This window comes from Rattus norvegicus, chromosome 1 (assembly GCF_021556685.1).
Source record: "Rattus norvegicus strain SHRSP/BbbUtx chromosome 1, alternate assembly SHRSP_T2T, whole genome shotgun sequence".
Taxonomy (NCBI): domain Eukaryota; kingdom Metazoa; phylum Chordata; class Mammalia; order Rodentia; family Muridae; genus Rattus; species Rattus norvegicus.
The window spans coordinates 119,546,580-119,559,168 of record NC_141534.1 but is presented as its reverse complement, the minus strand read 5'-3'; the positions used below and the strand labels follow the sequence as shown (position 1 = coordinate 119,559,168).

The 12,589-nt window shown below is 40.8% G+C and overlaps 1 protein-coding gene across 4 annotated transcripts in view; it reads left to right on the top strand.

The window, feature by feature from the left end:
- Positions 1 to 12,589, top strand: part of Gabra5 (gamma-aminobutyric acid type A receptor subunit alpha 5) — a 105,668-nt gene that overhangs the window by 16,504 nt on the left and 76,575 nt on the right. For all 4 annotated transcript variants that reach the window (XM_087551803.1, XM_087551804.1, XM_087551799.1 and 1 more), the window contains 3 exon segments: positions 1,957 to 2,078; positions 3,685 to 3,752; positions 3,857 to 4,077. In XM_087551803.1, the coding sequence (XP_087407929.1) occupies positions 3,750 to 3,752; positions 3,857 to 4,077 (224 nt within the window). In that variant the 5' untranslated portion in view covers positions 1,957 to 2,078; positions 3,685 to 3,749.

The window sequence follows — 12,589 nt, the reverse complement described above, 5'->3', positions numbered from 1 at the left end:
GGCCAGACTTTTTGGGACCAGTTTTTAGACAACCAGGCAAGACCAAAGGACAATATTCTTCTTACACAGCTCAAATGCCTCAAGGCTTTTCATTCCACTAGTAGCTATGGGGGTTCTATTGTTTCTTCTGAAGGATGAAATTATCATGAGTATTAGAATTGAGAGACACATGGGACCGCCAGGTGATAGCATTTGTCTTTAATTCTAGCACTCAGGAGGCAGAGGCAGGTAGATCTCTGTGAATTCAAGGTCTAGTCTACAAAGTTCCAGGATAACCTTGTACAACCAAAGCTATAGAAGAAGACCATGTCTCAACAAATGAGAGGTAGGGTGGGGGAGAAAAGCTCAAAGTATTTTAAAATAAAAGAAGAAAATATTCACATTTATGGGTTCTGTTCTAACAGGACTGAGTTTTAGTTTGTACGAGCTACAGCTGTACTCATTTTAGTGGCGATGTGAAATTTAGATCAAGGAAATTTTATGCTTATTCTAAAGGGACTCCCTTTGGGGCCGGTAAAGGATTGATCTGCTTAGATGCAATCAATGAAGATGCATGGTTTTCAAGAGCTGAGTGGGGAAAGGGCATGTGCATTCTGACCTCAGCTTCTTATAGGGAGATGGCAACTCGGATTCCAACAAAGGCATGAAAGAAAGTGCTTATGCAGATCTGCCATCCCACAGCCAGGCTTCTGGGGGAAGAGCCAGGAATCATGTGCTCTTTTTTTTGAATGCCAAGAGTACTGAATTTCATCCAGTAATCTGCCTTGAGTGTGCGGAGCCAAGACCATCTTGCACGTCAAGTGCTGATTGCACATCTGAAAGCAACGGAAATAAATGGAGGAGGCTCTGTTAATCTTCAGGCACATTTCCGTCTCCTGGGCATGTAGACTTTCTGTCCCCCAGGTAGTCTCCTTGGCTTGTTTAGCATTCCTCCAGGTAGATACTGAGGTCAGAACTGCTGTATGTCTGCCACCCCACGTTCATGGAACTTGGCTGTGGGATGCCAGGTCTGCATAAGCACTTTCTTTCACATACTTGTTGAAATCAGAGTTGCCATCTCTTTGTGAGAAGCTGAGGTCAGAATGCACATGCCCTTCCCCCACTCGGCTCTTGAAAACCATGCATTTTCATTGATTACATTGAAATGGGTCGTTTCTAGTGTCCATCTCCAGTTCCACCTTCTTTTGCAGTCTTCAAAACTTTACACTATTGAATAAAACCAGAATATTCTTAGAATCCCTTTTCTGAAGGGTAGTCTGCTAGTAAGAGTGCAGTGAGATTTGTGTTCATTAACTTGTCTTCCAACTTGGGTACAATTTTTATATACATTTTTGAGATAGGCTCTCACCATGTAGCTTTTGTTGGCTTAGAACTCACTGTATAGACCAGGATGGTCTTCTGAACTCACAGAGGTCTGCTTGCCTCTGTGGCCCGAGCTCTGGGATTGAAGTTGTGTGCTACCACACCATACTTGGATTGAAATTTTCAGCCTCCCTGTGTTCTCATTGATGACTTGCAAATTCATTGTTTTAAATAAAAATTCCAAAATCCCATGTGATTTCATCATCCTCCTAGCCCATGTACAGAGGTTCTTTTTTTCAAAGGTGGCTATAGCATTGATAACCACGTTCTGTGATACAGTCATAGTGTACTCTCTTTAAGAGTAGCCTGGCATTTAGAAAAGAAACACAGACCTTCAGCTCTTCAAACAAAGGAGAGGGGAACCTGGAACATGATGTTAAGTTAGCAATAACTTGGCCTAGAGCAGAAGAAAGAATAGTCAAGCTCCAGAGCTCATTAAAGGAATCCAGTTGTCAGCCAAGGCAGTGTGGGCGGTATGTTTCTCAGATGCCAGTCCTCCAAGGTCAGATGCCATATGAGTATTGTGTTCCTGTCTTGGAAAAAAATATTTATACAAAGCAATTGGAATTTTCTCTTTCTTTCTCTGTTTAAAAGCTTTTCACAAATGCCAACTAGTTCTGTACAAGACGAGACCAATGACAACATCACAATATTCACCAGGATCTTGGACGGGCTCTTGGATGGCTATGACAACAGACTGCGGCCTGGGCTGGGAGGTGAGTTCCAGATGAGGCTGATGAAGCTACAGGGAGAAATTACCCTCAGCCATAAAGCTGTGCTGACTGAAGTCCAGATAACTTAGGAGAGAACTACTTTGTCAGGATTCTGAGTTGAAAACCAATCTATATCATGTCCTGTTATCGTTTTTCAGATTCATGATGCTGGAGTGAAATGGTCTCTTTATTAAAGTCTTAAGACTCCCTGTTTGCTAGATAATGGGACAGTCTATTTTAGTTCCTTAGGAAAGAACCCTGGTCCATTTTAGTTCTTAGGTTCTGTTAAAACTGAGCACCCAAAAAATAATTTTAAAAAACTGTCCCTCTCTTATCTGTAAATGCTTGTCAGAACTTAATGATCCACTGCAGTTTTTCTTTGTGTCTTTACATTCTGAGTGTATGATTTCTCACTGAGACCACAGTTAAGGTATTTATAATATCCCTGTTTATCTAAAGGGGAATTCTCCTGAACCCCAGTGAAGGTCTGAAATAGCAAATACTTCCAAACTCTGTAGCTACTATCCTTGCTCCTAATACATAGAAACTGAGGTTTAGACCTTTTGCCAGAAGCATTCTTGAAGTAAAATGAGTTCTTCAGTATTTGTATTATTAATGAAGATTTACAGAAAGCAAAGTTTTGTATTCAAAGGTTCCAGTGTAAGAAAGGTCCTCATAGGTTAGGCCACATCTCTCTGTGCCACTGAAAGACATTATTAGGCTCAGTGCCCAATGTTCCCATCTTTGTTTGCACATTGAAAGGGCCAAAGTATAGGGAGGACTGTTGAGCTGTCATTGACTCTGGAATTTTATTCAGGCACTCTCATTCAGCAGAGAACCTAATGGGACACACTGGCTCAGAGGGTGCCGTAGACCTGTACCTTATCCAGAAGGCAGACTACACAGACATGGCAAATAAGTTGATTATCACTGTGAGAGAAACTTTAGGGAAACTATCTGAGCCCACTATGCCGTCAGGCAGTTTGGAGGTGGTGGATTCTAGATGGAGTATCTACTCATGCATGATCCATGGAAAACATTTGTCCCTACCCCAGCATTATTGATAATTTTGATCAATTCTGCATATTCATTACTTTAGTAATATAATAGGACCCTGTGATGGGGGTTTCAAACAATTCACAATGTCATATAAGGAGGAGTGGTTCTTGTTTTCTAGCCGCACTTGTGTTGGTGTGCTCCAAAACCCTTTCTCATTACCCTTTTCTTGAGGCCATCTAGTGCTTCCAGCTTTATTGAGAGATCACTCAAGTCAGTATCCAGAGCAGGATGGCCTTAGAGCTCCAGGTTTAGTAGTGTCACCACTCATTACCATCCATCTCAGTCCACATCTACTGAGGACGACTCCCCAGGGACAGAGGTACCATGAGACCTACGCCATTTTGCTAATGATGGATAGATACACTATTGGATCTGTAGTTTGAAGCAGTCTAGGTCCAGTGAATATTACTCCAGTCTTCTAGGTTTACAAAACACAAAAGTGTGCTATGGTTGTGAAGAATGAAGTTGTGCACTACACTGAGATCAACAGCACACTACAGAGGAGGCTCTTGGTAAGGCAGTTGCAAAGCAACCTGTGTCTGTGTTTCAGAGTGAATCACGCAGGTGCGAACAGACATCTATGTTACCAGCTTTGGCCCAGTGTCCGACACGGAAATGGTAGGTACCAAAGCCTGGTTAACACAGACAATTTCTATATTGAATTAACTGTGGTAAGGACCCCTCTCGCTGAGATGTCACCCTGATGTCTTCTTGTGCATTAGGAATATACCATAGATGTGTTTTTCCGACAAAGCTGGAAAGATGAAAGGCTGCGGTTTAAGGGGCCTATGCAACGTCTCCCTCTCAACAACCTTCTTGCCAGCAAAATCTGGACCCCAGACACATTCTTCCACAATGGGAAGAAGTCCATTGCGCACAACATGACGACACCCAACAAGCTGCTGAGGCTGGAGGATGATGGCACACTTCTCTACACCATGCGGTGAGCAGTTGCATAGCCCTGGGTGGTGGGTCAGGTCAGCTGATGCTGTCCTGGACATATCTGGACCAAGCTCAGTGGCTAATGTGTATGTAGATGATTTGAAGGTTGCACGGGTTGCAGAGGTGTGATGTATAAGCACAGTGAGCACTTATGCTTTAAGAACTACAGATACTAAGGCTAGATCAGATTGTTTTCCTGGGCTGTAGGGGTCAATGGCCATCAACATCTTAACTCAGTTTTATTTTTGGTATGTGTTCAAGAGCATCTTTTGAAGTTGCAACTCAGATAATGAAAGAAGGAAATTGTATTTTATAAAAATTTTATTAAGAAACTAAAAGGAGCCCATTTTTTTTGTTGTAGTTGTACAGGTTTTTCAGGGTTTGAAAACCCATTTCTTATGTTTTGATAAGATTCAAATACTAAGAATAAGTCGTAGAATTTATAATTTTAAATATTTGTCGCTCTTAATCATTCACAGACTTCAGTTAATCAGTGAATTGGCCAATGAGCAAGAGTCCTTCATAGGTTTTCGGTTTCCATGGCAAAACTAAGTAGGTTGCAGGAAATGCTTTCAAAATTATAGAAAACAAAACAAAATAAAAACCAAAAGGCTGCATTTCTTACACATACACCCTCCCAAAAATCTGGGTATCTGTGGAAACTTTTTTCAAAAATAACTTTAATTTGTAAACATATTGGAAAATAATATAGCTATTCTCATGGAGGCTGTTTTGAATTATAGGCACTCAAGAACGTGGGCATATGGTCCTGCACCTATCTTATAGCAACACTTGACTTTTAGCAAGGAGTGGTAGCAGCAGCAAGCCTGTGACACACATCTTTTTTTTTTTGAAAGAGCAACATACTTATTTTAATTTCTTTCTTTTATATAAACTAATATATTAAAAGACAGAAATTAAAAGCAATTTCTCGTAATAAATTTTAAAAATACATCATTATTGATATATCCTAGTTGTATAGTAACATCATGCTCATGGATATGAACTTTTCTGCATGAGTGTGAGGTGTATGTGTTTGTGTAAACATGTACAAAATCTTAGTATTCCCAAAGGATTTTTATCACATTAGAATCTATAAAAAGTCCAGTTTCTAATATTATTTAACTATGTAGCATGGATTTAATGAAATTAGTCCCCACAGACTTACATTTCGTATACTTTTGTGACACACATCTTGGCATCTCATTTTCTGTCCAACTTTCCACTTTCCTCATACTGCTCTTGAACTTGTGCCTGTCAATGGACATAGCACGTGAGAGTATGTGTCTCTGAACAGTACATTCTCCACGCAAAGAAGTCTGTGGAGAAGTTGAGAAACAGCGACAAAACTGAGAACAAATCCTGGCTCAGCAGCCTATGGAATACAGTCTGCAAGGGAACTCAATACAGCAGAGAAAGGTGCAAGATAGAATAGGAGCTCAGGCAGTCAGCGACGGGGTACTTAGCTTTGGGGTGAAGGATTGAATGAGGCTATTGTGGGAGTGACATTTTTCCATATAATAGAGACATCTACCATCTCATTAGATTATTGTCCTCGAGTCTCATTTCTGAGAGAATAGTTAAATCCAAAATATAAGCTGCACATCATAAAATGGGCAGCTTTACTCACAGCTCTGGTGCAAATTGCCTATGTGAGGAGTGGAATTAGGTATACTACAGACAGCGAGAACAGACAGAATAGGGAGTCCCTCACTGAGTCTCATTTTCAGAGTACAGACAACAAATCCTTCCACTCTCAATGAGTTCTGCTAGCCAGGTGCAGGCAAACACCTTCACATCTAATGCTCAGAGCAAATGAGGCCAGAGGAGTTTGGTAATAACCTCAGGGTCACAGAGCCATCAAAAGGCCAGCCACAATTTAAGCAATATCCTTGCTGGATCCATCACAATTGACCACTGGAACACAGCCACATTCTTACTGGATCTAGGAGAGTCCTATTAGTGTATCTTTTGAGTACCACGTCCAGAAGGAAGGGAAGCATGATGACAGAGCTGCTTGCGGCAGTAATGAGTGGTTGTTTATGCAGAGTGAGGCTGCTAATGAGCTGCAAAGTTGATAATGAGTTTTCTTTCTCTCGGTCTACAACATTTGAGAAGGGGAATAGCTCTTGGAACTGCTGTGAATCTTAGTATGCTAAAGCTGTCCAGGATGGGTTTCCACTGCAGTGATAAACACCATGACCAACAGCAAGGTGAGGAGAAAGGGGCTCATTTCAGCTTATATTTCCACTGAGGGAAGTCAGGACAGGAACTCAAGACAAGACCTGGGAGGCAAGAACTGAGTCAGACACCAGGAGTGCACTCACTGGCTTACAGTTCATAACCTTCTCACTCTGTTTTCTCATATAAGCTCTGGCCACCTTTCTGGGGTGGCACCCCAACGGTGGGCTGAGCCTTCCCATATCAATCACAAATCAAAACATTACCCCCAAAGACTTGCCTACAAAACAATCTTACAGTGGTATCTTCTCATTTTAGACTCCTTCTTCCCAGATATGTCTAAGTTTGTGTTAAGATTGCAAAAGCTAACGAGCATGTGACTGATTTAGAAAGAGGGTGAAATGACCGTACAAATCACTGTCAATTCACAGAGCACGTGCTGGTAACCAACTATCATGGGCATTTGGGGGAGCAGCTTTTGTGTTCAGTACTGAGGTTACTCAGGGGGCCTGACATTGTAGCTCAGATCTTGAATTTCCTTCCTTGGCCACTATGCTAAAGAATTTACCCTCCAAGCAGCAATATTGGGCAGGGGTGAAGTCTTCAAGAGATGTAGAATATTCTTTAAGTCAGGGAGTAACTTCCCCCTTCCTCCCTTCAGCTCCCTAGCACAAGACCTGTGGTGTGGTTCCGCCGTACATTCCTGCCATTGTGTGCAGGAGTGTGTTATGTGTATTGCAACAAGACCACAGCAAGGAAGACAAGAAGTCATTCCTGCAATCTCCAAACTGTCAGACACAAAGGCCCTTTTCTCTGTAAATTGATATTTTGCAAGCATTTGTTACAGAAACAGATAGCAAATTAACACACACCATACAAAACTAGTGGTTTTCCCCTAGTGCCGCGATTCTTATGAAGTATGCACCTTGGTGATAAGAAACACCTTGGGTCATAAGAAACAGGCTATGAACATCTGTACAGATGTGTATTATGACATTGCTCATGAGACCCAACAGTAGAAGAAATATGCAATGGGCACAATTGTAAAGTAAAAATTTGTCCCCATTCTTCTGTAAGACTGTGTATCTAATTTAAAAGATGTAGTGTAGGAAGGGCATGGTGTCCTTTTTACCTAAAGGCGGACCTAGAAATACTTAAAAGCAGTAGCCACTGTCTTATAAAGTGAAGCTCCACCACGTACAGTAAAACTCAATGTGAAGCAAAGAAGTGCCTGCGCTTGGATAAGATTTTACTTACAATCCCTACCGCACCACCGGGATCTTTCTAGCCTTTGCTGATGCGAGTTCTTCAAGTGCCTGTTACCTGACACATTTATAAGGAGCCAACAGTGAATGGAGTATCTGAAAACACCTATGGGCCCTTATTTCCATGATCTAAAGACAAACTTTACCAGCAACTCTAGTAAGCCTAAGGAGAACCCCTGACGGTTCCCATTATCTTAAAAAAAAGTTACTTTTGGCTGAGAGTGTATCTCGGAGGAAAATGTGTTAGTTCAGCATGTATGAGACCCCAGGCTTCACTCTCGGCACCAACCAATGAAACACACAAGAAACACAATGATAGATTCAGAGACTTATGATGTTGTTTTAAGGGTTACATTTTAGTAGACCCATTGTAAATGAAAAGTATCCTGAGCTGAAGATGCCTTTTATTCCTTCAGACTGGTAGACAAGATTAGTAGTAGCATCTTGCAAGTTTTTGATGTTTTCCCACAAGCACAAGGCTTCTGGGAACATGGTTCTCTGTCACTCTGGAGATTTGTATTATATTTTATATTATACATTTATTATAGATTTATACAATACATTTATAGCTAGAAAAAAATTAACCAGACACTGAATGTGTGTACATATGCAAATGTAGATACCTCTACATAATCATGGTCTAAGAAGTTCAGACTGCAGTATTCTAAGCCAGGAAGGACTAATATGAAATTCAAAATACTGTTGTTCCTTCGTGTCTTATTTTCACACCCTGTTCTTATCAAATCTTCAAATCTGACATGGGAAGTAAGAGATTGTGACCAGTGATTTCTGATAGGACACCTCCAGCACACACCCTCCCTATAGTTGTGTGCCCACTGGTGGGTAGGTCACTTCTGAGGATATTTCCACAGAGATGCCCAAGGCCTTTCTACCTGGGTCACGGAATGGAGGCATAATGTCTCCAAAGACCTCGTCATCTCTCCAAGAGTGCGGCTATGACCAGCCCATGTAACTGCTTTTACTTTTCTCGATGGAGTTTTCTGACATCATGCATGGAAGGTGAGCTTGGAGGACCTCTGGTAGGCCTCAGAGCTGGACATCAAGCTGTGATTTGATGTATCTCATAAGCAGCTCGCTTGGCTATCAATTGCTGCTTTTCCTTTTCCCTTCTGCTGCAACCCCTGTACATGCATGCTCCGTAAGATAATGCTGTAAGCACCACCGTAGGGAACATAACATTGAATTATGGGCTCCTGGCTGAAGTTGTTAGTGTGTTGGGCAGAAAACCACCAGAGGCAAGAAATGAGTTATGGGAATAGGCTTGCACCACCAGAGTCCTTCCTGTCAGGAACCAGCAGCTCTTTCACCTGAGATCCCTTCAAGATCTGAGCAGGAACACTGGAGTGTTGACAGTTTTACCATTGTATCAAAGCACATGGCAGAATAGCAGCTGCCAGCATTGTCTGCGTCAAGTGTCACTCCAGTTTCCCTTTTGCCCAGTGAGTTTGCCTTCTGCTATTCTACTTTGAAGAAAGCATATTAAAAACAAAACCAAAATTATTGCCTTTAAAAAAAATCTAGTAGTGTATATTAGTTGTGTAAGATAATGGCTTTCGTTTCCACATTTTCATAATGCATATAATGTATTTTGATCATGCGCACCTCTGTCACTGTCTGTTTTTATCTCTTCTATTACAGCAAGAACATTAGGTCTTAAGACTTTTTGCTGAGAACACGGTAGAGTAAATATGCACATCAGCCCAATGCCCACTGGAGGGCAGTATATCCAAGTTCAACTCAAAGATTGGCATCATCCTTCTGGTTAAAGTGTAACATAAGGGAGTTACATATGTTATAAATATCTGATTTATAGGTAATGTATTTGAAGAGTACCATACATTTATAACCACAAAATTTTAATTGGACAGTTACATGTGTGTATGCATACACACATGTAAACATCTACACATAATATACCCCAGTGTCTAGTTATGGGACTGAGGGCAGTGCTTGTTCTACAAGAATGAGAACTTGAATTCAGATCCTAACATGCACAAAGAAAGCTCATATGTGAAGGACTTGTCTCACATCTAATCCCAGCACTGCAAAGCAAAGACAGCAAGACTCTGGGCTTAATTGTGAGACAGGGTAGCCAATTAGTGAACTCTAGATTCAGTTGAGAGACCCTGTATAAAGGAGTGATGGGGAGGGATTGACACATGTCTCTGGCCTACACACACACACACACACACACACACACACACACACTCCTACCTAAACCAAACCAAACCAAACCAAAGCGGAAAAAAAACAACTTATAAACTAGGGTCTGTAGAATTGGAACAGTGTTTAAGGGTACTTGTTCTAGGGGTTGGGGATTTGGCTCAGTGGTAGAGCGCTTACCTAGGAAGCGCAAGGTCCTGGGTTCGGTCCCCAGCCCCGAAAAAGAAAAGGGTACTTGTTCTTCCAGAGGACCTGAGTTCAATTCACAGAACTCACATCCATCTGTAACTCCACCTTCGTCTGACCTCCTTGGACACCAGGCATATATGTAGTGCACAGACATACATGCAGGTAAACTGATTGTACACATAATATGAAAACTGCGAACTAACAAATGCATTAGCTGAATCTTACATTTGATTTTAAAATTTGAGAAGCACAAAGCATAGTAGTAAATCAAGAGTCTAAATTAATATTTAAGAGGGTAGCATGTTATCATGTCTGTGTGTCTAACATATAGTGTATGTTTACACACACACACACACACACACACACACACACATGAGTCTCTCAAAGATTTTAAATGGCTTATTTCTTCAAAATCTAGTTTGTCTATTATGGAACATACATTGGAAACCTTTCATGTGTCTTAAATGTTTCAGAATAAAAAATTGAAACTCTGACACATTGTCTTCCATTATGTAGGTATTTCACCTTCACGAGTCTGTACAAAGGTCATGCTACTTCAGATTTCTAATTATGATAAGATATACTGTGGATTAGTTCCAGGAACTGGAAAAAAACAAGCAGATACTTTGAAGTTGTTCTCTAGAGAGTCTGCCGTCATCATTCCCACCAACATTAAAAGGTAGAGATTTCTTTAATTACTTCCTCCCATACTTTATACGTGAGGGTGAAGTGGCAGTCCTTCCATAAGATGCTCTAGCAACCAGCCTGCTTTTTAAAAAACTTGCATAGCTGTCACTCATTTTACACAGTCTAATAACATCAGATCTCTTCTAACCTTTTCTCCTGTAAGGTTCAGAGAAGCCTCCTTTTTTACTGCCCGATTTCAATGCACTCATTCTGGAGCCTGGAGTCTGGAGCCTGACTTGCATCTCTTTGTTCTCATTTGCTTGTTCTCGCCAAGTAGTCACGCACCCATCATTACTCAGCTTCCCATTCATTGGCTGCTGGCTCTCCTAGACATGACTCTGAAGTTTGCTCCTCTGTCTAGTCTGCTCCAACAACCTCATCTTTTTGTAGTCTGGGCTTTCAACATGCTGAGTAGCATACTGTTAGATTAGACAGTGTTCCATGTTTAAGACCTTTGAAAGGGGCCTATCACACAGTCCCAGCTCTCACATAGTAAAAAAACAAAACAAAACAAAACAAAACAAAAACAAAAGCAAACAAGCAAACAAACAAAAAACACAAACAAGAACACCTGCACCAAACATGACAACTTTTCTATTCAACACAACATAACAGTTATTTATCTAGTTTCATATTGCATTTTGTATGAGAAGTCACCCGTGGGTGAGAAAAAGTCTACCAGGAAGATGTTAAAGTGTGTCTTGAAGTTTCTCTTCTTGTTGTTTTTAGCTCACAAGATAATGTGTTTCATTATGACACTTTCATACATACATCATGGTACTTATTTCCCATACTTGTCACCCAACTCTCCTCCCTCTCCACCCTCACTTGTCCTCTTCCTCCCCACAAATATTCCCCATTCTGCCTTCATGTGACCCGTGTGCATGTACAGATGGGTGAATCTGAGTCTAACATGTGTAAGACAACTTAGGTTATTTTGCCTCTCTCCCACACCCACGTTCTTTCTTGTTCCCCTCCCTAACTACCCTTTTTGAAGTTTTTTATTTCATAGTTCCTTTTCTAGTAACAACATGCATTACTACACAACACACATAAAACAATACCTGTAGCATTTGTCTTTTTGAGTTTAACTTACTTTGATCCAATTTTCCTGCCAAGGATGTCATTTCATTCTTCTTGATGAAGAAATAAATAGTCCAGTATATATCTATAACCCACTTTATTGATCCATTCATCTGTCAGTGTACATCTAGACTGGTGCCATATCTTGGGCATTGTGAATAGTACTTCAGTAAAAATGGATGTGACCATATGGATGTGGTCTGTTGACTTAGAATTCCTTGGGTATATTCCATTTTTAGTTTCCTGAGCACCTTCCTCACTGATTTCCATAGTGGTGCACAAATTTACACCCTTACTAGCAGTGACTCTATCATCTTTCCTTGCAGACTTATAAGTATTTCTTGTAATTTGTTTTTTTCATAGCCCCATGGCTGGTATGTGATGAAATTCTAGAATATATTAAATTTGCATTGCCCTAGAGACTGAGAATTTTCAACTTTTTTTTCTTCAAATATTCTGTGTGCATTTATATTGCTTCCTGTGAATGCTATTTATTCAATTCATTTACCCAATTTATCTTATAAACTTTATTTTCATGACTCCACAGCATATATGTGTAATATAATTTGGTTATACTCTCCCCCATTATTCTTTCTTATTCACTTCTGCCTCCAATCAGATCCCTCATTGCCAAGAAGCCCCTGCTACGTCCATGTCTGTGTCCTACTGTAGTTAGGGTTTCTTTTGTGAGCGTGGGTAGGGTGGTAGGGTGTTACTTGCTTAAGCTACCAAATGAAGAATATGACTCCCCCACCTCCATCAACCATGAACTGCCTCAGGGAGGGCCAGGGTTTATGAATTTTCCCTTGATCTATGATAGAATGCTGACGAGGATGAGCCCAGTCTTCTGTTGTTGTGAATTCATGGATTCAATACCTATGTCATAGCCAAAAGATAGTTTTTGCAAACACTCCTTCCCATCCT